Genomic DNA, 27,960 nt, shown 5'->3' with positions numbered 1-27,960 from the left:
TCAAATAAATTATTCATGAGCTGGCCAAAGAATTTAAGGGGGCAGCATTAAATTAGAAAACATATATTTTAACATTAGATGTTAAATTTTGATTTAAATTCACTATTGTTTTATATAGAATTGTTCTATAGTCTATACAGTATTTAACACAATTACATCAGAAGTAAATGTAAATACTGAAAAATTAAGAATAATCCCTTACTTTACTTTTTCAATGAAAAAGTAATTTAATTACAGTAATGCATTAAACCCAACCTGATTACTGTAAACGGCAGATGCCACTATGAGTTAATAATTGTCTATTTATTTAACCTTCATACACACCGCGATACTGCTTAAAATAAGTTTGAACTGAAATTCACTCCACTTCGCTACCTCACCTGAAAAACAAAAGCAAACGCTCGTCACGTGACCCCCCCCCCAGCTGTACTCGTACGTGTCTGCGTCATGACGTCATCGCGTCACGTGACTGGAGCTGTGCAGCCGAGAGCGGATTACTGTCATTGTTTACATTCTCTTTACCGTCGCATTTCTCATTGTACTCCGGTTTTACCGCAAGACTGCACATCTCTTGCGACTAACGCAAAGCCCAGGTGAGTGTTTGGCGCATGCAGCAGCTTTATTCACGGGTTACCGTGCAGAATATTCGGCCTTTGCGAAGGGTTCCGCCCTCCAACAACAACAACAACAACACCACCACCACAAACACTCATGATATAATAACAGGAATGTATCTGTAACATCTAATACAACACCCTGCAGCTGTTTAATCTATGCACTGGTGTCAGTTTAGGCAAATTTAAATGTCACAAGGGCTGTGTCTCAAAACATAGTGAGCTCCCTACCTAGAGATCGTTTCTGTCCATCTAGTGTGCTGCTGACTTATACAGCATACTAGATTTACCGCCTACCTAGAAGGCATTTTGGTCATGGAGTGTGTTGCCTACCTAGATAGATATTAGTCTGTAGAATTATTCAGTGTTGGGTGTAATGCATTACTAAGTAATTAATTACTGTAATTAAATTACTTTTTAATTGGGGAAAAAGTAAAGTAAGGGATTACTCTTAATTTTTCATGTAATTTAATTACAGTTACTTCTGATGCAATTGTGTTAAATACTGTATATAGACTCTAGAACAATTCTATATAAAACAATAGTGAATTTAAAATTGAAATTTAATGTCTAATGTTAAAATGTATGTTTTCTAATTTAACTCCGCCCCCTTAAATTCTTTGGCCAGCTCATGAATAATTTATTTGATTTTATATGATTTATTTGAAAGAATTAAAAGAACAGTTTCATGTCTATTCTCGTATTTTTCATCCGGTCGAGGTTGATCAGGGTTTTAGAAAGTAATTAGTAATAAGTAATGCAATTACTTCTCAGACAGAGTAATTAGTAATCCAATTACACTGTAGAAGATGTAATTAATTAAAATAACTTTTTTTAGAGTAATTTACTAACACTGGAATTATGCAGCTTAAGTACATTTGCTCATGCAGAATTGAGCTGTTGTGTTGGTAAGGCAGATAACATATCCGTTATTAAATGTGTCAGTGTGAATATTACCTCGTCAATAAATGAACAGCATCAAAAGACTTATTGTTTCCATGTTCCTTGATTAGTTTACATTGCAATCAAATTCAATAGCCACAGGTCACTTTGTATTAACTGTAGCACCCTCCAAAGTCCTTCACATGATGTAAAACCGGTTTCATTCCTATTTATTATTGGTTGTCTATGAATTCTGATAAAGTTACATAAGATTACACGTCAGCTACTTTGGACTGAGCTAAGTGCTATGCAGTTTTTACATGCTATGACATAATTATGTCCTGCTTAACATAATTTTTGTGCATGTTTGTGCATGTATGTTATAGATGATATGCTGGTAGAGATGGAGGGTGGGGTGTGTGTTTGCATGTTAGGGCTGGGCAATAGGGCAAAAAAATGAAATCTATATTTTTTCAAACATGTCAATTTTTCAACATTTAAATGTACTCAACTAAAAAGTAATTTCACCGTCATTTAAATAACATGTTGTTTATTAGAATGCAAGGCAACCTAGTTAGAGAAATCAAAGTTATATGCATATATTAGAGAAAACATAGGTTTGCAAGGAAAATGCACACAAAAACATCAACAAAGTGCACCACACAGGAAGTTGTCAACATTGTGTAAATGAAAAATTAATCGAATTTGTTTAAAATAACCCAGATGATCAGAAATAATAGTATAAAATAAGATCGATATATAAGCCAATTTAGGTATTAATTTTTATCTAAACCAAGTCTATCTAGAAAGTTATCTAGAAATCAATATATAGAAATTATCAGGTTTATCTAGAAAGTACTCATTATATAGCATTATATATATATATATATTATATGTATGTATAATCACAAACCCCTGCAGATAGAGTCCAGACATCAGAAATATTTATTTTTTTCCAGTTAAGAACAGGAATTAACTTTCGGTACAGTCGTGAAAAAATGGACATGGAAATCAGCAGACTTCGATCTCTGACACATCAGTATGGTATCCAATAAGGCTGTGCAATTGATTGAATTAAGACTGAAATTGCAATATGGCCTTGCGTGATTACTAAGTGTAAAACAGCTGCATTTTAAAATCTGACAGTCTGCATTTTCCACTTCACTCAGTGCTGTGTGAGCGCGCAGTGCCCACTAGTGGTAGTATGTGGTAAATGCTGAGCTGTGCAGAAGTATGAAATAATAATCATTCATATGAAGTGCCCGTCATGTAGCTAACGCTTTAAAGAACAGTAAGGGACCGTTCATCAATATGAGCAGAACGCCAAGGCTAGTTATGGTCAGATTAAGTCGGTGTGTACACGCATGATGGACAATGCTGAGCTACAATCACATTGTACAATCGCACTAGAAATATTATCAGCTTTTTTATCAGTCTCCATGTTGTTAACCTGCTACTTTCATTTGGAAGGCGCACACACATGCAGCTGATCATATTGGAAGCGCCATCAAGTCAAACGCTATGAAAAAGTTTTTCTCTTCCTTATTCAGCCTTTGGCGGATGGACAACGTATCTAACTATAGAGTTTGCTAATATTTTTATGTGAATCCTCTATCCCTCAATTAAACTTTTAAGCTCTGAGTGTGTTTTTAAAGAGTTCCTGTTTCAGTTGCATACCCAAAACTATAGGCTTATAACTCGACAAAAAAAATAAATAAATAAAAAAAATAAACAAGGAGGGTCAAGTGTTTGGTATCATTGTGAAGAAAACTTTTCACATTTTTTAATAATATATATTATAATACATTCTGAGACATACATTCACAAAAAACTTGAGCCAAGTTTTTTTCTTATTTGCCATTATATATCTCTAGGTGTAAATAAGGTGGCTCCGGAAAACTTTTCTTTTTTACAATCATATCAACTGTAATTGAGAATATTTTGTGTTGATATGACAAAGCAATCAAAAGTTATAGCATTACAAAAATAATTTATCATAGTGTCCAAAAACGTCTCCAAACAAATAAAACATAATAATTGTACATAAGAACTAATTACACATGCAAACACAACAATGACGAAAGGTTTGCATAGCATGCAGACATGATTTTAGTAATGAGATTTCACAGAATGAGTTTCATTCTGTGTCATTTGAGTCATCATTGAGTCTGTCTCATGTAGGGCTGCAACTAATGATTATTTTGATAATCGATTAATCGAACGATTATTAGAACAATTATTCGACTATTCTGCGATTATTGCACCGATTAATCGTTAGCTCTTAACCGATTATTCAGCTTGTGCCCCGAATTAAAAGGTTGAATTAAACGTGCTTACTAACAATAAAGAGGACAAAATCATCTTTTAAAAATGATATTCTAAATGATATTCACTGAGTTAATGGAAAAATACTGTTTTATTATGTTTAATTCAGTAAAGAAATTCACTATAAAAAACCCTTTTGTTATCAAGTGTTTTTGTCTTGTTTTACATTTAAAATTATCAACAAATCCTTAAAACAAGAAACATTTACTCAAGAAGCAACATATAAGATAGTCAAACTTGCTTTAAGAGAATGTATCTCAAATATAAGTCTTAGGCACATAAGATGTTTCACAAAAATATTTGTCTTAAGATAGTTATATCTACAGCTTTAGTGTATCAATAGGAAATATAAATGTTAGACTCCCAAACATTACTTTTGCAAATAGAAAAGATTAGAATAGAAGAACAGGGAGCCCTGCAACAGATGTCATGGCCCCCACAAAGTCCCCCCACTGAACATCGAGTCAGTCTGAGATTACATAAAGAGACAGACGCAACTGAGACAGACTAAATAGATAGAAGAACAGGGAGCCCTGCAACAGATGTCATTGCCCCCATAGAGCCCCCCACTGAACATCGTGTCAGTCTGAGATTACATAAAGAGACAGACGCAACTGAGACAGACTAAATAGATAGAAGAACAGGGAGCCCTGCAACAGATGTCATGACCCCCACAAACCCCCCCCCCCACTGAACATCGAGTCAGTCTGAGATTACATAAAGAGACAGACGCAACTGAGACAGCTGAAATAAATAGAAGAACAGGGAGCCCTGCAACAGATGTCATGGCCCCCACAAAGCCCCCCCACTGAACATTGTGTCAGTCTGAGATTACATAAAGAGACAGACGCAACTGAGACAGACTAAATAGATAGAAGAACAGGGAGCCCTGCAACAGATGTCATTGCCCCCACAGAGCCCCCCCACTGAACATCGTGTCAGTCTGAGATTTCATAAAGAGACAGAAGCAATTGAGACAGATTAAATAGATAGAAGAACAGGGAGCCCTGCAACAGATGTCATGACCCCCACAAAACCCCCCCACTGAACATCGTGTCAGTCTGAGATTACATAAAGAGACAGAAGAAATTGAGACAGACTAAATAGATAGAAGAACAGGGAGCCCTGCAACAGATGTCATGACCCCCACAAAACCCCCCCACTGAACATCGTGTCAGTCTGAGATTACATAAAGAGACAGAAGCAATTGAGACAGACTAAATAGATAGAAGAACAGGGAGCCCTGCAACAGATGTCAAGACCCTCACAACCCCCCCCACCCCTCCACTGAACATCATGTCAGTCTGAGATTACATAAAGAGACAGAAGCAATTGAGACACATTAAACAGATAGAAGAACTGTGGCAAATTCTTCAAGAAGCTTGGAACATCCAATCTGCCAACAACCAAGAAAAACTGTGTCCAGGTGTATCTAGGAGAATTGGTGCTGTTTTGAAGGCAAAGGTGGTCACACTGAATATTGATTTAGCTTTTTTATGTTTACTGGACTTTGTATGATGTTAATTGATAAATGAAAACTATTTATGGCATTATTTTTAAAGACATCCTCACTATGCAACATTTTTCACAAGTGCCTAAAACTTTTGCACAGTACTGTGTATAAGTGTATTTTGTATATAAGTGTATTTTTTTCACTTGGCTATACTTCTGTGAGTGCAGTAAAGACAAAATATACTTATATTCAGGATCTATTCTCTAAAAGCAAGTCTAAATATCTTATATGCTGCTTCTCAGATGAATGCATGTTTTTAAAGGATTTTTAGATATTTTAAAATATTTGTATTTTTAATATTATATTCAGCATTCTCAGATAACAGTTGTTTCTTCTGCAGTATAGCTGCTAAAGTAAATGTACGTTATTTTAAGGAGTTTTAGATATTTACATTGGAAAACAAGCCAATACAAAAACAAATCATAAACTTATTTTGTTGCGGTGTATAATGGGGTGAAGACTACCCTCTCTCACCTTTCTGTTCACTTCAATCCATCTATTACCTTAAACTCTCTCTTATTAATAAAGCTGTGTATTGCCAATGTTCTTTACGATAATAAACACACAGTGACATATATTATGACTCAATTAGTCGCCATCACGTTATAATCTAGCTGCATTAAGCGTGTGCGCTCGAGGGATGAGCGTCCCTGTGACAGAGTGTGCATCAGCCGGTGTAGTTTCAATCTCTCCCCCTTAGATCGGGACATTCACACAACTCATAGAAGAGGTGCTGACCACACAGAGAAATGCCAGTTTCGGAGTTTGTAGTTATTTACATGATCTGCTTCTGTATCATTTGAACTTTAATAAAGCTATAACGCATTAAATATAACTGCATTAAAGATGTAACGCCGGAGTGTTTCCTTTAAAGAGCTCCAGCTCCACTTATTCCACAACGAGAGTGCTTCTGTATTTACTTATTTTATATTTTTGCACTATAATTCCCTCATACTTTGCGATCTACATCACCTGAAGCTGTTTGGAAAGTTTCGAGTGCATCTGGACTGTGAGCTGTGTAATTCTTCCTCTCATCAGTCAGGCGTGAACTGCAGCGCTGATCTCACGTGTCATCATTAGAGTTTAATGTGATCTCATGTTACATTAAATCAGAATCAGAATGAGGTTTATTGCCAAGTATGCTTACATATATAAGGAATTTGTCTTGGTGACAGGAGCTTCCAGTACAAAACAAAACAGCAACAAGACTTTTAAAAAATAATTAAAAATTTAATAAAAAATAAATATTGAAAAGAAAATAAAGTGTATATATATATATATATATATATATATATATATATATATATATATATAATACACAATAAACAAATATATATATATATATATATATATATATCTACACACACATACACACACACACACACACACACACATATATATACACACAGACACACACATACATACATGCACACACACATACACATACGTAGTGCAAATTTAAATACAAATCGGTTATATACAGTGCAAGGGAATGTAATGGCAGAAGAGGTATGGTATGTTGGATAATATAAAAAGACTAAGCTGTGTATTGCACATAGTTATTGCTCAATGGGGCAGTTTTAACTGTTCATGAGATGGATAGCCTGAGGGGAAAAAACAGTTCTTGTGCCTGACGGTTCTGGCGCTCAGAGCTCTGAAGCATCGGCCAGAGGGCAACAGTTCAAAATGGGCAGGGTGAGTGGGGTCCAGAGTGATTTTTCCAGCCCATTTCCTCACTCTGGAAGTGTATAGTTCTTGAAGGGAGGGCAGGGGGCAACCAATAATCCTCTCAGCAGTTCAAACTGTCCTTTGTAGTCTTCTGATGTCTGATTTCATAGCTGAACCAAACCAGACAGTTATTGAAGTGCAGAGGACAGACTCAATGACCGCTGAGTAGAACTGTATCAGCAGCGCCTGTGGCAGGTTGAACTTCCTCAGCTGGCGAAGGAAGTACAACCTCTGCTGGGCCTTTTTCACAATGGAGTCAATGTGTGTCTCCCACTTCAGGTCCTGTGAGATGGTAGTGCCCAGGAACTTGAATGACTCCACTGCTGCCACAGTGCTGTTTAGAATGGTGAGGGGGGTCAGTGTTGGGGTGTTCCTCCTAAAGTCCACTATCACCTCCACCGTTTTGAGCGTGTTCAGCTCAAGGTTGTTTTGACTGCACCAGACAGCTGTTTAACCTCCCTTCTGTATGCAGACTCGTCATATCGGATGAGGCCGATGACAGTGGTGTCGTCTGCAAACTTCAGGAGTTTGATAGAGGGGTCCTTGGCGGTGCAGTCATTGGTGTAGAGGGAGAAGAGTAGTGGGAAGAGCACACATCCCTGGGGGGCACCAGTGCTGATTGTACATGTGCTGGAAGTGAATTTCCCCAGTCTCACTAACTGCTGCCTGTCTGTCAGAAAGCTGGTAATCCACTGACAGATAGACGTGGGAACAGAGAGTTGGTGTAATTTATTCTGGAGTATAGCTGGGATGATGGTGTTGAAAGCCAAACTGAAGTCCACAAAAAGGATCCTTGCACATGTCCCTGGTCTGTCCAGATGTTGCAGGATATGATGCAATCTCATGTTGACTGCATCATCCACAGACCTGTTTGCTCGATAAGCAAATTGAAGGGGATCTAAAAAGAGTCCAGTGATGTTCTTCAGGTGGGCCAACACCAGTCTCTCAAATGATTTCATGACCACAGACGTCAGGACGACAGGTCTGTAGTCATTAAGTCCTGTGATTTTTGGTTTCTTTGGGACAGTGATTGAGTGCTTGAAGCAGCATGGGACTTCACACTGCTCCAGTGATCTATTGAAGATCTGTGTGAAGATGGGGGCCAGCTGGTCAGCACAGGATCGAAGACACGCTGGTGAGACGCCATCTGGGCCTGCAGCTTTCCTTATCTTTTGTTTCTGAAAGACACGGCACACATCATCTTCACAGATCTTAAGTGCAGCTTGAGTAGCAGGAGGGGTGAGGAGGGGTGTTGCAGGAGTTGTTGGTGTTTGTGTGCAGTGAAGGTCAGAGTGGGTGTGGGGTGTGAGATTGGGCCTTTCAAATCTGCAGTAGAATACATTCAGGTCGTCAGCCAGTTGTTGGTCCACCACAGGGTTGGGGGTAGGAGTCCTGTAATTCTTAAGTTGTTTCATGCCACTCCACACTGATGCAGGGTCGTTAGCTGAAAACTTGTTTTTCAGCTTCTCAGAGTATCTCCTTTTAGCCACTCTGATTTCCTTGATCAGTGTGTTCCTGACCTGATTGTACAAGATTTTATCCCCACCACTGTAAGCATCCTCTTTGGCCTGATGAAGCTGCCTGATTTCCGCTGTAAACCATGGTTTGTTGTTGTTAAATGTTAAAAAAGTCCTAGTAGGAATGCACATATCCTCACAGAAACTGATATATGATGTCACAGTATCTGTGAGCTCATCCAGATTGGTGTCTGCAGCTTCAAAAACACTCCAATCAGTGCAGTGGAAGCAGGCTTGTAGTTCCTGCTCTGCTTCATTGGTCCATCTCTTTACAGTCCTTACTACAGGCTTAGCAGATTTTAATTTCTGGCTGTAGGTTGGAAGAAGATGAAACAGACAGTGATCAGAGAGTCCCAAAGCTGCTCTAGGAACAGAGCGATATGCATCCTTTATTGTTGTGTAACAATGATCCAGTATATTTCTGTCTCTGGTGGGGCATGTGATGTGCTGTTTGTATTTGGGCAGTTCACATGTGAGGTTTTCTTTGTTAAAATCCCCAAGAATGATAATAACGGAGTCCGGGTATTGTTGTTCCGTGTCTGTGATTTGATCAGTCAGCTGTTGCAGCGCTGTGTTCTAACACGCGTTTTGTGCGATATACACACTCACCAGAATAAACGAGGAAAACTCCCGTGGCGAGTAGAAAGGCTTACAGTTAATAAAGAGTGCTTCCAAATTAGGACAGCACATCCTTTAACGTTGTTACATCTTTACACCAACTTTCATTGATATAAAAGCATGTTCCACCGCCTCTCGTTTTCCCCGTTAACTCCGCGATGCGATCCGCTCTGAACAGCTGGAAGCCCGGTAGATGTAACGCGCTGTCTGGAATGGCTTCACTCAGCCAGGTTTCTGTGAAGCACAAGGCAGCAGAGTTTGAAAAGTCCTTATTTGTGCGGGTGAGGAGATGTAGTTCGTTCGTTTTGTTAGGAAGAGAGCGGAGATTCGCTAAGTGAATCCGTGCCGACGGAGCTTGCATCTCTTGAACAGCAGAGCTGTGCCTCCAACTAAAATGTCTAGCAAAACGTCTGAATATATAAAAACCGGGAAAAGGTTGTCTGGTACATGCTGTCAAATGTTCAGCAGTTCGTCTCTGTTAAAACTGACTGGAAAAATTACTAAACACAGGACAAACAAACAAAAACAACAAAACAACAGGAGCGCTCCCCACCGAGGCTGCCATCTATGGCACCATCATGATGTGATCAAACGACTATTCGTAAGATAATTTTTGTCGACAATTTTTTTTATTGTCGATGTTGTCGATAACGTTGACTAGCGTCATGCATTTGGTGCCATCTCCTGGTGGCCATATGTAAACATTTTCTGCAAATTTCGAAGCACCTGTTCAGTTTTGGTCTTAATGCCCGCGTGCATTGGAAAGTAGTGCTTCTAAGCTTTCAAACGATACCTATTTTGTCTCATCTGGTTTTCTGCTGCTATTTGAGGCTGGTGTCATTCGTCTGAAATCAGACCGCACAGTTCAAGCCTTGTGCAACACACACAGATAAACACATGGGTGGAATGTGGGGTGTATGAGCCAAACATCAATTGATAGTTTTACACCTTTTTTGTTGTTTTGATAAAATAAGCCCCTCTAGCATTATAAGCCAGTAATATCCTGGTCAGATCGTCCTGTCAGCACATTTTTAGTAACTGTCTGATGACTGAGCTAAAATACCGACCTTATATTACTATTTATTACCTGAAGCCGGTGAAATCATTTATGAATCATTGTGCCATGTGACATGTTTTCGTGAGATATGTAGTAAATCAATACGTTGAAAAAGAATCTGTAAGTTCACCCTCATCAAACGCTGTCACTGCATTGATTGGCTTTGAAGTGATTGGCAAGATTCAGCAAGAGCCAAACTGCTCATTGATTAGGAAAGTGTTTGCTTTTATCTAAAGACTTTTTAATGCATGTATCTCTTAGGTTGTTCAGTGTGGTTACGATCCAAGACTGAGGCCTGCTACCCTCTGAACTGTGAACCTCTCTGCCCAGCTCTCCTTGGGCCATGGTAAGACCCCTAACCCTCTCCTTTACATTAGGTTATACTGCTCTCAGATCAGTGCTGAAGGCTCTTTACATGTTCAGGTTGAAGAGGGGCAGCAGAGATCGGAGGCCAATGGGAGCACAGTTCTTGAAGACCAACACTTACAGGTATTACAGGTGGAACATTAGGAACACATGCAGGTGTACTCACCTGTAATAAACCATGTATTACTGATGCTGACAGGTCCCGTTCCCAGTGCTGCATGGAGAGTGTGTGGAACATGTCGGGAGGGGAGAGGGGTCTGTTATTGCCTTAACCAGCTACCGCCTTCACATCAAACTACAAGACAATGTCATCAGTGTAAGTGATTTTTCATACACAACAACACGCATGTTTGTGTTGTCATCTTAGATGCTAGAGGGGTGCAAAATATAAATTGCATTTCATTTGCAAGTTGAACATATCTAAAATAATCACCATCATTTTTTTTTTTACTATTATTACAATTTTCTTCAAGATATCTGGAAAGAAACAAGACATAAATATAATAAAACAATATTGCTTACATATTAAATAAATGCTTGTACTTTGGCCACTTTCATACCCTGAACCACACTGTGAAAAAAAAAAAAATTTCACTAGGTGAAAGTTTTTTTTAGGTGTCTTAGTGCCTTCCTTTTAGACAGAAAAAAAATAAAAAATAGATATTTATTTATTTATAAAAAAAAAAAAAAAAAAAAATGTTTAGACCGAAAAAAAAAAAAGTTTTTTTTTTTTTTTAGATAAACATTTATTTTTTTTATTTTTTTTTAGAGAGGAACAAGAAATTTAGACCCAAAAAAAAAAATTAAGCTTAGACAGAAAAAAAAAAAATATTCGTAGGACATGGGCTCATGAAGGCACTAAGGCACCTAAAAAAAGAAAAAAAAAATTCCACCTATTTTATTTTTTTGGGGGGGGGGGGGGGGTTTCCCCTTTTTCTCCCAATTTGGAATGCCCAATTCCCAATGCGCTCTAAGTCCTCGTGGTCGCATAGTGATTCGCTTCAGTCCGGGTGGCGGAGGACGAATCCCAGTTGCCTCCGTACAGTCAACCCGCGCATCTTATCACATGGCTTGTTGAGCGCGTTGCCATGGAGACAGCGCGTGTGGAGGCTTCACGCCATATACCGCGGCAACCACACTCAACTCACCACGCGCCCCACTGAGAACAAACCACATTATAGCGACCACGAGGAGGTTACCCCATGTGACTCTACCTTCCCTTGCAACCGGGCCAATTTGGTTGCTTAGGAGACCTGGCTGGAGTCACTCAGCACGCCCTGGGATTCGAACTAGCGAACTCCAGGGGTGGTAGCCAGCGTATTTTACCACTGAGCTACCCAGGCCCCTTCAAAAATTGCACCTATTTAAAAAATGTTCACTGTGCGGTTCAGGGCTTCTGTAGGTTTTTAGTAAAATGAACCAATTTTAACTTAATCATTCAAACTGATTTGGAAACTTTTTACCAGGCCTTTATCATTTATTTTTGTTACTTTTTAAATGCCTTTAATGTATAGATTTGACTGTTTTAGTCTTGTCCCAGACCCAGACTTTCAATATTAAACTATAAAAATCCATTATACAAAACTATCATGTTTTAAAATATGATCATCTTAAGGAAGAGTGAAATAAACAGAAACCATTTCTATATTTATTGTGTGAAAATTATTTTGATTAATTTTTCAAAATTTCCACCACACGAAACAATTTTGCCCCTAAATAAGTGTTTGTTCAAAAGTTAGTGTACTTGTTAACCAAGTGGACGAAAGTGTCAGTGAAGAGCATGCTTGAGATGAAATATGAGACAAAACAAAGAAAAATCAAGGGAAATATCACTTGTAAAGAATATTTTATTTGGCATCATTTCCAAACAAGCTATAGTTTTGCCAAATTGTTCAAAAAGTGTGAAAATATTATTTAATTCTGTGTATTAAGGATACATCAAATGTAAGCAATGAAATTAGCCATCGCAAGACAAAATAGTCTGCCATTTTACTTAAAAAACTTTAAAAATTACATTTCCATCAGCCTACAGAATTCTATTAAAACTTTAAGCTCCAAAGGTATTTTTAAAGATTTCCTGTTTCAGTGGCATACCCAAAATTACAGGCTTATAATAAAAACAAAACAAACAAAAAAAAAACAAGGAGGGTCAAGTGTTTGGTATCATTGTAAAGAAAACTTTTCATTTTTTAAAGATATAGATTATAATACATTCTGAGACTCTCAGCCTAAGAAACTGCTGAAGAAAAAACTAAATTTGCCAAATTGTTTTTTTTTCTTATTTGACATTATATATCTCTGGGTGTAAATAAGGTGGCTCCGAAAAACTACTTTTGTTCCCAATCATGTCAGTGGTATCTGAGAACATTTTTGTGTTGATAAGACAAAGCGATCAAAAGTTATAACATTACAATATAATTTATCATAGTGTCCAAAAGCCTCTCCAAACAAATAAAACATAATAAATGTACATACAAACTAATTACACATGCAAACACAACAATGACTAAAGGTTTGCATAGCATGCAGACATGATTTTAGTAATGAGATTTCACAGAATGAGTTTCATTCTGTGTCATTTGAGTCATCATTGAGTCTGTGTCATGTATTTGGCGCCATCTCCTGGTGGCCATATGTAACATTGTGCTTCATGTGGATTATCTAATGATCTATGCATCTGATTACCTTGTGTGTGGGCTCGTTTGAAAGAGAATCACCACCTCTAAGTAATGGTATGTGATATTTTATGTTCCGTTTATATCATGTGAAGTTATGTGCAAAAACACGGCATGTAAGCAACACCAACATAATACAGAATTTAAGATGTGCTGGAAATGACACTGTATGTACACCGTTGGACATTGTTAGTAGACATATTGTAATCATGATTTACTTTCTATAAGTCCACAGTGCTAAAAGTGCCCAAAGTTGAAGAAACACCCATATACTGTTTAAAACGAAACGACTTCCCAAACAGTCAAATAGTTCTGCTTCAAGGCCTAAATGCACAATTTAATTGTCAGTAGAAATGAACTCTCACTCTCTCTCTCTCTCTCTCTGTTTGTCAGGTTCCTCTGAAGCTTATAGAAAGTGTGGTGTGTCGTGATCTGACACAACTGCACCTGACTTGCAAAGACTGCAAAATTATAAGGTACACAGTTTTAACCAGCATTAAAAAATAGGCAAATCTTATTTTGTTATGTATACAGTGTCTTCAGTGCTCTTTTTTAGAGTCAACATGAAACTGCATTCACAACATAATAATATAGACAGGACTTGATTGAATCCATCAGGATTTGATTGGATTGTGATTTTGATTGAAAGTGGCCTGTGATATTATTGGTGAATGTAATTTTTCCCCACCCATGTGGTCTTGGTAACATCAGCAGAAAATAAAGGCCTTTGGACACTAGAGGCGACACGATAATGCTAAACGAATCGCTGCCGAATGGCCCTTTCACATTAAAAGTGTGGCGAATAACGCCGTTAGCACATTCACACTTTAACCATAGGTGGCGCTAACTTACAAGCAGTTTTAGCTTGGTATGGTAGGTGGCACAACACACCTTTGAGCAGATCTGCCCTTCGCCTATGACAGATGAGAAGATCAACTTGACAATAGTAAACAACCATGAAGTCACAGTATAAAAGTCAAGCAAATGAGTTCACTAGCGAGCTGAATGAAAAATAAAACATCTCTCCACAAGCAACAACGACGAGTTTGTTGTGGATTTGCTCAATGAAAAAAGAAAACATTCGAGGCAATTCACAAACTGTTGCAATTCACCCGCAGGACAGTTAACTGACAGTATTGTCGAGTAATGTTTAAAACAAATGTTTGATTTTATTTTTTTGCCATGTACAGTACATCTACTTGTGTTATACATTTGCTCAAAACTGAATGTTACTGATTAAACATGATGAAATTGAAACACTCCAAGAGTCTATAGCAAGAAATAAAACACAAATCCTAACCAACAAAACCCATCTTCAGTCTGACCCATTATTTGGTACTTTAAAACGTAACTGCTGTCAATGACTGTAAATGATAACACAGCAATATTGATTACATAATTTTGTAGAGACACCACCACGTTTTTGGTATACAAGGGCACTTTGATACAAAGACATATATACAGAGTGCACCAAGTCGCAGCAATAGTATTATTATTATTAATATTTGGCATAGAAAAACATAGAAGACCTGCAAAGTTGTTAATTAAAAAAAGGCGATAAAAGGGCAAAGATGTCGCGATATACTCCGATCAGCCACAACATTAAAACCACCTGTCTAATATTGTGCAGGTCCCCCTCGTGCCGCCAAAACAGCGCCAACCCGCATCTCAGAATAGCATTCAGAGATAATATTCTTCTCTCCACAATTGTACAGAGTGGTTATCCGAGTTACCATAGACTTTGTCAGTTCGAACCAGTCTGTTCAACATCCATGCGATTATCTAATCAGCCAATCATGTGGCAGCAGTGCAGGGCATAAAATCATGCAGATACAGGTCAGGAGCTTCAGTTAATGATGTTCACATCAACCATCAGAATGGGGAAAATTGTGATCTCAGTGATTTGGACCATGGCATGCTTGTTGGTGCCAGATGGGCTGGTTTGAGTATTTCTGGGATTTTCACACACAACAGTCTCTAGAATTTACTCCGAATGGTGCCAAAAACATAAAACATCCAGTGAGTGGCAGTTCTGTGGACGGAAACACCTTGTTGATGAAAGAGGTCAACAGAGAATGGCCAGACTGGTTTGAACTGACAAAGTCTATGGTAACTCAGATAACCGCTCTGTACAATTGTGCTGAGAAGAATATCATCTCTGAATGCTATTCTGAGATGCGGGTTGGTGCTGTTTTGGCGGCACGAGGGGGACCTACACAATATTAGACAGTGGTTTTAATGTCGTGGCTGATCAGTGTATATTATATTAGAGATATATCCTTGCGCGACCCCGCGTACACATGCGTGGACGGTGTATTTTGGCTTCCTTATATGCAACATAATTTAAATTCATTTAAAGCAACTGATCTCAGGTCAGGAGACTCTGTGCTGTCAGTAAAGGGTTTCCATGCACAGAGTCATGTGACCAAACAACATGGCGCCGATCACAGCGGAGTTTGTCTTTGGGAGAAACGCGAACAAAACTACATCTGTTAAGAAACCTAATTACGTTTTTACATTGAAACCTGTTTGAGTCTCTAGTTTCATCCGATATGCCATTTTAAAAATTTGAGCGATTTATGGACTGTATGTTCAGTTTGAGTTAAAATATCCTATATTTTCTGTGCATGATCATATTAAGAATAAATGGATGCATCCAAAAGCATGAAAATGTTGCTTTCAGATGCTTTATATGGAGTTAGGATGACAGTAAGGTGCTGTAACACAGTTCAATGGAAAGGAGGCGGCGAGAACCGGCTTAACAACATAAATAATATTTTAATAATAAACTTACGCAAAAAAGACAAACACACACAGGTGTCGGGCAGCTGCCCGTAACTCTCTCTCTCTCTGGAACTGCCACCTCCGGTCGCCTTTATCCCTCTCGAGGGCTTGATTAGTCTGATGTTTTAGATAAAAAAAAACGAATGCACCTGTGGCAGGGAGGAGGGCGCACACCCGGCACCGCCCTCCTCCCTGCCACAGGTGCATTCGTTTTTTTTAGGAGAACTGTTTGATCTGTAACATAATTATTATTTTTGTTTGCATGTTTCTTAGGGTCTACTAGTTACAAATAAAAAAAGGGAACAGAAAATGCACACAGCGGTCACGCTCGGTTCTCAGCAGGTTAAGAGAACTCATGAAAGCTTCAATGCAAATGCAAAACATTCAGTAATAAGATGCAGGAATATCATCCCATATACAGTAAGAAAAAAATATTTCTATTTTTAAGACATTTGATGCAAATAAAATGCACTGCTGTTTCAGAATTTCTTCCTCAAGTTACTTACGAGTTAAATGTCGGTGGTCAAAACGGCTTTCTGTGCTTTAGCGCCACCTGTTGCGCTGGTTTTGGTAACTGCAGCGGCTCCTGACACAAGCTCCAAAGCTCATATTTTATTGGTCAGGGCATTTCATTGCCCGGTGGAGAAATAAAAATGGACACACTCACATTAAAAAAATAATTAAATAAATAAATAAATAAAAGGATTTGCCGAGACGCGAATGCTCACTTCAGGTGTGAATGGCTTCATAGGAATCCATTGTTTCCATTTAAAATGTTAATCGCTGCGAAAATTCACGTTTGGTGTGTAAAGGCCTTAACGAAGACAAGACAAAGACGCATCATGACGGTAATCAAATTAATTAAAACATACTTTTAACGAAAATATACACACCGTTTCCTTAAAAACACGCAACACATAACGCAATATCTTAAACTGTCTAAACGTGAGGAATTCACAACAGAGTAACTTCTAAAAGTAGCTAATACTTCAGTATATTCATTATATGTTATTATTTCAGGAGATCAGGTTTTCTCATGATTATTAATCTCATGTACAGTTGAAGTCAGCAGTTTACATACACCGTAGCCAAATTCATTTAAACTCAGTTTTTCACAGTTCCTGACATTTAATCATAGAAAACATTCCCTGTCTTAGGTCAGTTAGGATCACTACTTTATTTTAAGAATGTGAAATGTCAGAATAATAGTAGAGAAAATGATTTATTTCAGCTTTTATTTCTTTCATCACATTCCCAGTGGGTCAGAAATTTTCATACACTTTTAGTATTTGGTAGCATTGCCGTTAAATTATTTAACTTGGGTCAAATGTTTTGGGTATCCTTCCACAAGCTTCTCACAATAAGTTTTGAGGTCTTGAGGTCAGGGCTTTGTGATGGCCACTCCAATACCTTGACTTTGTTGTCCTTAAGCCATTTTGCCACAACTTTGGAGGTATGCTTGGGGTCATTGTCCATTTGGAAGACCCATTTGCGACCGATCTTTAACTTCCTGGCTGATGTCTTGAGATGTTGCTTCAATATATCCACATAATTTTCCTTCCTCATGAAGCCATCTATTTTGTGAAGTGCACCAGTCCCTCCTGCAGCAAAGCACCCCCACAACATGATGCTGCCACCCTCATGCTTCACGGTTGGGATGGCGTTCTTCGGCTTGCAAGCCTCACCCTTTTTCCTCCAAACATAACGATGGTCATTATGGCCAAACAGTTCAATTATTGTTTCATCAGACCAGAGGACATTTCTCCAAAAAGTAAGATCTTTGTCCCTATGTGCACATGCAAACTGTAGTCTGGCTTTTTTATGGCAGTTTTGGAGCAGTGGCTTCTTCCTTGCTGAGCAGCCTTTCAGGTTATGTCGATATAGGACTCGTTTTGCTGTGGATATAGATACTCGTCTACCTGTTTTCTCCAGCATCTTCACAAGGTCCTTTGCTGTTGTTCTGGGATTGATTTGCACTTTTCGCACCAATCTACATTCATCTCTAAGAGACAGAATGCATCTCCTTCCTGAGCGGTATGATGGCTGCGTGGTCCCATAGTGTTTATACTTGCGTACTATTGTTTGTACAGATGAACGTGGTACCTTCAGGCATTTGGAAATTGCTCCCAAGGATGAACCAGACTTGTGGAGGTCCACAATTTATTTCCTGAGGTCTTGGCTGATTTCTTTTGATTTTCCCATGATGTCAAGCAAAGAGGCACTGAGTTTGAAGGTAGGCCTTAAAATACATCCACAGGTACACCTCCAATTCAGTACACCTCCTATCAGAAGCTAATTGGCTAATTGTCTAAAGGCTTGACATTATTTTCTGGAATTTTCCAAGCTGCTTAAAGGCACAGTTAACTTAGTGTATGTAAACTTCTGACCCACTGGAATTGTGATATAGTCAATTAAAAGTGAAACAATCTGTCTGTAAACAATTGTTGGAAAAATTACTCGTGTCATGCACAAAGTAGATGTCCTAAACGACTTGCCAAAACTATAGTTTACTAATATGAAATCTGTGGAGTGGTTAAAAAATGAGTTTTAATGACTTCAACCTAAGTGTATGTAAACTTCTGACTTCAACTGTATTAAACATATTAATGTTTAAGTAGTTTATTAATTTTTGAAAATATTTTAATATTTGGGTAAAGTTTGGTCTGTAAGTTTGATACATGCTTTTGTCATTTTGTACATTATCGTCAACTAAAATATGTTATTAAATGCAATTTTAGTCAGAGTAAAACTGACAAAAAATAATCACTAATTATTGACTAAATTTGAAGGACATTTTTGTCAAAAGACAAAAGATTATGACTTAAATAAAAAATCTGTTGTGTTCAGGTGTCACTTCCTGTCACCAGAGCAGTGTCAGGATTGGTTGAGAAGGATCACTGCTGTCATGCGTCCGCCGGCAAGACTAGAGGAGCTCTTCGCATTTACCTTTCTCTCGTGCAGTACAAGTGTGTCTGATGAGGAGAGAGAACTGCATGATGGGATCTGCCGTGCAGGTGCACACACATCTCAATGCTTGACATTTCGTTTAACCACATTCTTGTCCTTTAAACTAATTGTTTACTTGATGTTTAAGTGACTTCTTCAAATACAGTGCATTACAACTAACAGGATGATGCAACAGAAATATAAATTCAACCATATAGTGATGCAGAAATGATTCACAATGGCATAGCAACATGCTAGTGCGTGTGTGTGTATGTTTGCAGGAGGACATCAGTGGAGGTTTAAGAGTGAGATGGAGCGGATGAGCTTTGACACACACAGTGCCTGGAGAATCTCCAACATCAACAGCAACTACAGGTGACATTACAGATGATTAATAGACTAGTTCACTCATTTACATTACCCTCATGTCATTTTAAATCCATTTGACTTTCTTTCCACCTTGAAGAATGTTTTTGCAGCTCTTTTCCATACAAGGGCAAGTGTTCTAAGTGGCTATATCTGTCAAGCTCCAAAAAAAAAAAAAAACACCAGAAAAATATAATAAAAGTGTCAAAATGACTCATGAGCTATATTCCAAGTCTTCTGAAGTCATACACATGCAAGAACGATGTTTGGGGTCAATGACGTTTGAATCTGAGCATAAACCAGATTTGAGAGGTGAGGTTTGAGGACAAGATTTTCAGTGAATAATGACTTAAATCTGAGTCACTCAACGCTATAAGATGACTTTAGAAGACTTGGAATTTAGTACACAAGTCATACGGATTTCTATGATATGTACATGGTACATTTATGGTGTTTTTGTCCTATTTAGGGCTTGAAATACCCAGTCACCATTTACTTTAATTGTAACAAACATCTCATTTTGTGTTTCACAGAAGAAAGGAAGTCATATGGGTTTGGAATGACATAAAAGTGTCATGAAGGATGACAGAATTTGTATTTTTCGATGAACTGTTCCTATAACTTCTTACACAAACAAAGATAGATGCATCATAATCAGATGTCTTTTGTGTATGTTTGTGATGTCACAGGTTGTGTGCCAGTTACCCCAAGCAGATTGTTGTGCCTGCTGCAATCACAGACCAAGAACTGGAAAACATAGCGGCATTCCGATCTGGGAAGAGAATCCCATCTGTTGTTTACAGGTGTGTGTGTGTGTGTATTCCATTTAGCTCTAAAATATAGTTAGATGCATCATGTTCACAGTCATTATAAAACAGCTGATATACACACAACATCAAATGAATTGTGTAATTTTAATTTAAGAAAACTCATTTCAAACATGTGGAACCACTGTCCATGACTGAATCAAGTTTAGCCAAAGAATTTGTATGAATGTGCATGTAATTACTTAATAAACATGGCTGGTCTCATTGTCATCCAATCAATTCCTGATGGACAAAATTAAGTTTTATTTGTCAGGCTAAACATTTTTTTGCATATATATCATTTCACTAAAGGAATATTCCGGGTTCAATACAAGTTAAGCTCAATCGACAGCATTTGTGAAATTAAAAATTAATTTCAGTTCGTCCCTTTTCTTTAAAAAAGCAGAAATGTGTGTTCCAGTGAGACACTTACAATGGAAGTCAATGGGGTCAATTTTTAAACGTTAAAATACTCACTGTTTCAAAAGTATAGACACAAGACATAAACAATATGTGTGTTAACATGATTTTACTGTCATAAAATCGCTTATTAACTTTTTCTGTGTAAAGTTACAGCCAATTTTACAACTTCGTTGCCATGATGATGTAATGTCAACAAACCCTAAAACTTTTTAAATTTAAACAACTTTACAGCTCAAATAATATACAAGTTTTAACAGAGGAATTAAAACCCTTTAAGCTTTTTAAAGATTTCCTGTTTCAGTGGCATACCCAAAATTAAAGGCTTATAACTGAAAAAACAAACAAAAAACAAAAAAACAAGGAGGGTCAGGTGTTTGGTATCATTGTAAAGAAAACTTGTTTTAAAAAATATTTTAATAATATAGATTATGATACATTCTGAGACTCTCAGCCTAAGAAACTGCTGAAAAAAAACCCAAATTGAGCCAAAAATGTACTTTTTTACTTATTTTTCTTATTTGACATTATACCGTATATTTCTGGGTGTAAATAAGGCGGCTCCAAAAAAGTTTATTTTGTTCCCAATCATGTCAATTGTATCTGAGAAAAGTTTTGTGTTGATACGACAAAGCACTCAAAAGTTATAGCATTACAAAATAATTTAACATATTGTCCAAAAACATCTCCAAACAAATAAAACATAATAATTGTACATAAGAACTAATTACACATGCAAACACAACAATGACTAAAGGTTTGCATAGCATGCAGACATGATTTTAGTAATGAGATTTCACAGAATGAGTTTCATTCTGTGTCATTTGAGTCATCATTGAGTCTGTGTCATGTATTTGGCACCATCTCCTGGTGGTCATATGTAACATTGTGCTTCATGTGGATTATCTAATGATCTCTGCATCTGATTATCTTGTGTGTGGGCTCGTTTGAAAGATAATCACCTCCTCTAAGTAATAATATGCAACTTATGTAAAGTTATCAGCAAAAATGCAGCATATAAGCAACACCAACATAATTGTCAAAGACATATACTTAACTGTTACTCACTATATTTGTGTCTGTGAGTAAAACAAATAGTCTGGTTGTATTCTACTCTTTGAGAGCTTTCCAACAACATATGACACATGACTATTTGATGAGTTTGATGTTTTTACTGATTTAAAAAAAAATAATTATCAAAATGGAACACTTCTGATTTACCTGCAAATGTCAAAGCACTTGTTCAGTTTTGGTCATAATGTCTACATGCACTGGAAAGTAGAGCTTTTAAGCTTTCAAACGATACCTATTTTGTGTTGGTCAAGACTGTAGTTATTAATATTTTGACATTTTTATTTTATTTTTTTAAGCTCGGGCCTATCTGAGCTTAAAGGGTTAATGAAAGTGCTTTTATAAAATGATAAGCTTCACATTTCTGCCTTTAAACCCTCCAAATATTGGTCCCATTGACTTCCATTGTAAGTGTCTCACTGGAACCTTGATTTTTGCTTCTTTTTTTTTGAAAGGAGGGACGAGTCAAAATTATTTTTGTGGTGATCATCATTATGCCACAAATACTGTCGATTGATCTTGACTTGTATTGAACCCGGAATACTCCTTTAAGAAATACATCACATTATAGGAGTAAAATGGGATGCTAAGGCAGTTTCATGTTTAATTGTTATTGCCATTAAATGTAATTATTAAATGACTGAATTGGTCTCTTTTTTGATACCCCTGTTTTATAAAAGCAATAAGCTGTGTGATTTTACCACAGTAAAACATGACTACATGATTTACAATAAAATAGGCCCAGATGTGTTTTACTCACCTTTACTGTGACCTTTGACCCAGACACCAGAGTTCGGGCGCTGTGATTGGTCGATGTGGGCAACCTGAAGTCAGCTGGTGGGGGTGGCGTAACGCTGACGATGAGCGTATGATTCAGGTCATTGCGAAAGCTTGCGCCACAGATCCGCACATGAATGGCTCGTGCGTTCAACATCATGTGAACGGTACCATCAGCGACTCTGGTAAGAAAGTGTGACTGTAGTCCCTATGCGGTGGCTTTGTGTTTCCTGCTCCATCAACTCATTTACTCCGTTACTGCTCATTTACTTTGTGTTGCAGACACTCACGTGGCCAATGGGAACATGGCGACAGAGCTCAGTGCCACATCCCCTCAGAAGCTGTTAATAATGGACGCCAGGTCGTACGCTGCGGCAGTAGCCAATCGAGCGAAAGGGGGCGGCTGTGAATGCCCAGGTAACGCCATCTGCCGGGAGTCTGAGCTTTACATTTAAACAACTTTTGGTTAGACATATTAATGTAATGGAACCTCATTTACGAGCCAGCAATCTTGAGAGTTTAATAATAATAAAGAATAATAAAGATTACTCTATTCTATTCTTGGCAATTGTGGGAATGTAGATTTGTTTTAAACCCTAGTGAGCTGCATTACTGTCTACTGACTACATATCTTCTAAGGCAGCATTCTTACTGAAATGACCCCACATAAGTGACGTACACCGATTAGCCACAACATTAAAACCACTGCCTAATATTGTGTAGGTCCCCCTCGTGCTGCCATAACAGCATCAACCCGCATCTCAGAATAGCATTCAGAGATGATATTCTTCTCAGCACAATTGTACAGAGTGGTTATCTGAGTTACCGTAGACTTTGTAAGTTCAAACCAGTCTGACCATTCTCTGTTGACCTCTCTCATCAACAAGACACTTCCGTCCACAGAACTGCCGCTCACTGGATGTTTTTTGTTTTTGGCACCATTCGGAGTAAATTCTAGAGACTGTTGTGTCTATCCCAGAAATACTCAAACCAGCCCATCTGGCACCAACAATCATCCATGAGATTATCTAATCAGCCAATCGTATGGCAGCAGTGCAGGGCATAAACTCATGCAGATACAGGTCAGGAGCTTCATTTAATGTTCACATCAACCATCAGAATGGGGAAAAAATGTGATCTCAGTGATTTGGACCGTGGCATGATTGTCGGTGCCAGACGGGCTGGTTTGAGTATTTCTGTAACTGCTGATCTCCTGGGATTTTCACACACAACAGTCTCTAGAATTTACTCCAAAGTCTACGGTAACTCAGATAATCAATCAACAACAGTTTTGTGTTGATATGACAGAGCAATCAAAAGTTATAGCATTACAAAAATAATTTATCATAGTGTCCAAAAACGTCTCCAAACAGATAAAACATAATAATTGTACATAAGAACTAATTACACATGCAAACACAACAATGACTAAAGGTTTGCATAGCATACAGACATGATTTTAGTAATGAGATTTCACAGAATGAGTTTCATTCTGTGTCATTTGAGTCATCATTGAGTCTGTGTCATGTATTTGGCGCCATCTCCTGGTGGTCATATGTAACATTGTGCTTCATGTGGATTATCTAATGATCTATACATCTGATTATCTTGTGTGTGGACTCGTTTGAAAGATAATCACCTCCTCTAAGTAATGGAATTTTGAGCAAAAACGCGATAAAATAATGATATCGTGAATGTAAAATGATTATATATTTTTTCAATATTCCTGTATAGTGCAAACTGTTCTTATTTTTACATTGAGTTGTTTAAAAATAATAGAATTTATCAAATTTCATATTTTCTGACTAAATATTAAGCCTAATATTTGAATACATTAACAGTCCAACCTGTTCCATTGATAGCTAAAAGTGGCATTAATTTGCTTTATAATTTATTATAATGTAACAGCACTGAAAAATAATTGAATGCAGTGGTTGTTAACGATTCATGTCACTTTATTGTGCTTAAAGCTCTTGCACACACTGTTTTCAACATCATTTCAGTATTAAAAGCAATTAATCTCATATTTAATCTCTTATAATTTGGCTAAAACACTGTGTTTCAGATGGCAGCATGTTTAGGTGAACATGTTCTGGAACAGAGCTTATCTTCTTAGTAAATGCTAGTTTCAGAATATTTTTTTTTCTGTACATTTTCTCTCATTGCTTCCTCAATTGTGTGTTTCTTGTAGAGTACTACCCTAACTGTGAGGTGATGTTTATGGGTATGGCCAACATCCACTCCATCCGCAAGAGCTTCCAGTGTTTGCGTACTCTCTGTGCTCAAGACCCTGATCCGGTCAAGTATGTAAACCTGCAAACCACAGCAACAAACCTGTTTACAGCAGGAAGTGTTTGGTTGTCTTTCTCTCCTGAGATATTCCTCTCTCTGATGTTCCCTCATTAGTTGGCTGTCTGCTGTGGAGGGCACTAAATGGCTCCAGCACTTGTCTCTGCTGTTGAAGGCGTCTCTTCTGGTGGTGAATGCAGTGGATCGGGACCACAGGCCCGTCCTGGTGCACTGCTCTGATGGCTGGGACAGAACGCCGCAGATTGTGGCTCTATCCAAACTGCTTCTGGATCCATTCTACAGGACCATTGAGGTCAGACACACAGCACTGGTGACGTCATTCTCACTGTGGCGTCTTTGTGCATTTCAAGAAGAATAAATATAAATTGCAAAACAAATTTGCCATTTGACTATTTAATATTTGTGTGTGTGTGTGTGTATGTGTGTGTGTATCTATATATATATAGATACACACACACACACACACACACACACACACACACACACACACACACACACACACACACACTGATGAGCCAAAACATTATGACCACCTGCCTAATATGCTGTTGGTCCTCCGTGTATATATAGGATACACAGTATATATTTTTTGTTTGTTTATAGTATACAGAGCATCAGCCTAAAAACAAATAATTAAGGCATAATTTTCAATGACGTTTTTCAAAGAAACTGCTCAATGAGGACTCTAAAGGGCTGTTCACACCAAATCCGTGATGATTTTGCGAGACGTACCTCTTGACGGAAGGTCTATTCACATCGACACACTCCTGTACAGTAGGCAGCGCTGTTGTGGTGCTGTTGTTAGACCAGTCTCCTGTCCGCACCCTTCAGCTGTTAGAGATTAATATACTGAATGCCGTTAAAGCATTTATTTACCTACTTTGGCATAACTGTCTCATTATGTTCTTTCCATGGTTTTGATGCATTTTAAGGAGTATATAATCTGTGTTTTTTATGCAAGTGAGATGAGTAAAGAGCTCTGTTGGATATTTATTTGCACATGTATTTTGCTACAAGTAGGTATATTCCAGACTCCCGAACTCAACTTCTCTTTTTATAATGCCTGGATTAATGCCTGGATAATATAACACAAGGTACAGTGACATAAATACACGTGGAATAATGTACATTGAGAATAGTTTAGTATGAAATATGATGCATATATAAAAAATAATATAAAAGAAAACACTGGCTCACTGTCTTTTCTTTATTTAAATGATTGCAATACTTTGTTATATTATCCTTGCAATAAAAAAGCAGTGTGGTTCTGCAATTCGTTTGTCTAAAACATTGCATGTAATGAATCTTTTTATGGGATATTTCATTATGAGCTTAGTGCAAACAAATAGCTGAACCTCGCTGCTATTTTTAATGCCTTAACAGGCACAGTGATATACATATTAAATAATGTACATTTAAGACAATAAACCATAAGCAGACTTTCAAAAACAGAGCGGGTTTATGTTTGCAATACAAAGGGTTCATGAACTGCAACTATTTGTTTTTAAGTATATCATTTTCTGGGTGTGTATCAGCTGCACGTCCAATGCCGGTGTTTGCTTGTTGATCAGCGCCACCAGCATGCTGGATTGAGCAGCTGCAACGACTGTAAAATGACAAAAAGCTCTTTTCTCATTGGTCAGTCAGTTTTCATCGCAGTCCAAAGAAAAAAAAATTGGACCACTCTCCGTAAAAAAAACCTTCGGATTGTCGGTGGACGATTTGTCGGACCCGCTGTGCGTCATTGGAATTCATTGTTACCATTCGGAATGAACAATCGCTCCGAAAGAACGGGTTTGGTGTGAACAGGTCTTAAAGCCCTATTCGGACAGGACTAGTTTTCTCACACAACCTCTGTAAAAATTTCAGAGGAAATAACCTACTGTTTTTCGGCTAACTCAAGGGTCATCTGACAAATCTAATCCCATCCAAATGCGAATGTCTTTGATTGCTGATACTGAATTTTCACAACGCTTCTCATGTATTTTGACCTACATGAACTACCGTCAAGATCGTACTTAGGCACGCCAATCTTCTGCCTGCTGCGTGCATTTCAATATGGATGTAAAATATTTGCCATCCAACAAAATAATATGAAAATAAAGTCAACAAGGAGAGCCAAATCGCATAAACGGCTAAGAATGGCCATTGTGGGGGCCTGGGTAGCTCAGTGGTAAAGACGCTGGCTACCACCCCTGGAGTTCGCTAGTTCGCTAGTTCGAATCCCAGGGTGTGCTGAGTGACTCCAGCCAGGTCTCCTAAGCAGCCAAATTGGCCCGGTTGCTAGGGAGGGTAGAGTCACATGGGGTAACCTCCTCGTGGTCGCTATAATGTGGTTTGTTCTCGGTGGGGCGCGTGGTGAGTTGAGTGTGGTTGCCGCGGTGGATGGCATGAAGCCTCCACACGCACTATGTCTCCGTGGCAACGCGCTCAACAAACCATGTGATAAGATGCGCGGGTTGACGATCTCAGACGCGGAGGCAACTGAGATTCATCCTCCGCCACCCGGACTGAGGCGAATCACTACACGACCACGAAGACTTAAAAGCACATTTGAAATTGGGCATTCCAAATTGGGAGAAAAAGGGGAAAATAATTAATTAAATAAATAAATAATAATAATAATTAAAAAAAAATAAAGGCATATATCAGGTAATATCAGCATCAGGTAAGATACTCGCCTTAAATTCTCCACTCAATTACGTAATATTATTCGATATAATTCACAGATATAAGAATAAAAAATACATTATTTTACATTTAAACAGATAAAGTCTTACCTAAATGTGATCAACCTTCTGTAATCAAAATACATCTAGAAAACATACACTCCCACCTCTGTAATAAACAAGGAAATCTTAGTCCCGTCCAAATTAGTACATGAAATCACAGACGTTGGGTGATTATAATTGTAACTCAAACGTTGTTTAGAAAACTAATCCCGTCCGAATAGGGCTAAAGACATTTAAGATATTACAGACGTTACATTATAATTTCCCATAAGCTGCTTTGAAACAATGTATAATGTGGAAAGTGCTATACAAATAAAAATAACCTGACATAAAGTACAATTAATATCTAGTATGCAACACTATATAAATAAGGACTTTTCTAATTCTGCTCCACTGCTCTGTGTTTCACGGAAACCTGGCTGAATGAAGCCATCCTGTACAGCAAGTTTCGTC

At 37.9% G+C, this 27,960-nt stretch overlaps 1 protein-coding gene across 5 annotated transcripts in view; it reads left to right on the top strand.

The window, feature by feature from the left end:
• The first annotated feature begins 456 nt into the window (after positions 1–456).
• LOC127423162 (myotubularin-related protein 3-like) overlaps positions 457–27,960 on the top strand; it is a 47,096-nt gene continuing 19,592 nt past the window's right edge. For 3 of the 5 annotated variants that reach the window (XM_051667301.1, XM_051667292.1, XM_051667284.1), the window contains exons 1-12: positions 457–593; positions 10,516–10,600; positions 10,678–10,743; positions 10,820–10,936; positions 13,689–13,771; positions 18,927–19,093; positions 19,307–19,400; positions 20,081–20,194; positions 22,472–22,650; positions 22,748–22,882; positions 24,657–24,768; positions 24,872–25,067. In XM_051667301.1, coding sequence (XP_051523261.1) covers positions 10,598–10,600; positions 10,678–10,743; positions 10,820–10,936; positions 13,689–13,771; positions 18,927–19,093; positions 19,307–19,400; positions 20,081–20,194; positions 22,472–22,650; positions 22,748–22,882; positions 24,657–24,768; positions 24,872–25,067 — 1,266 coding nt within the window. In that variant the 5' untranslated portion in view covers positions 457–593; positions 10,516–10,597. Of the gene's footprint in view, positions 594–10,515; positions 10,601–10,677; positions 10,744–10,819; positions 10,937–13,688; positions 13,772–16,352; positions 16,500–18,191; positions 18,313–18,926; positions 19,094–19,306; positions 19,401–20,080; positions 20,195–22,471; positions 22,651–22,747; positions 22,883–24,656; positions 24,769–24,871; positions 25,068–27,960 lie in introns of those variants that run through there. The other 2 variants (XM_051667308.1, XM_051667317.1) reach the window with 2 other exon arrangements.

Source organism: Myxocyprinus asiaticus, chromosome 3, assembly GCF_019703515.2.
Source record: "Myxocyprinus asiaticus isolate MX2 ecotype Aquarium Trade chromosome 3, UBuf_Myxa_2, whole genome shotgun sequence".
NCBI lineage: Eukaryota > Metazoa > Chordata > Actinopteri > Cypriniformes > Catostomidae > Myxocyprinus > Myxocyprinus asiaticus.
The sequence above is the reverse complement of the archived record's forward strand: the minus strand, read 5'-3'. Positions and strand labels throughout refer to the sequence as shown.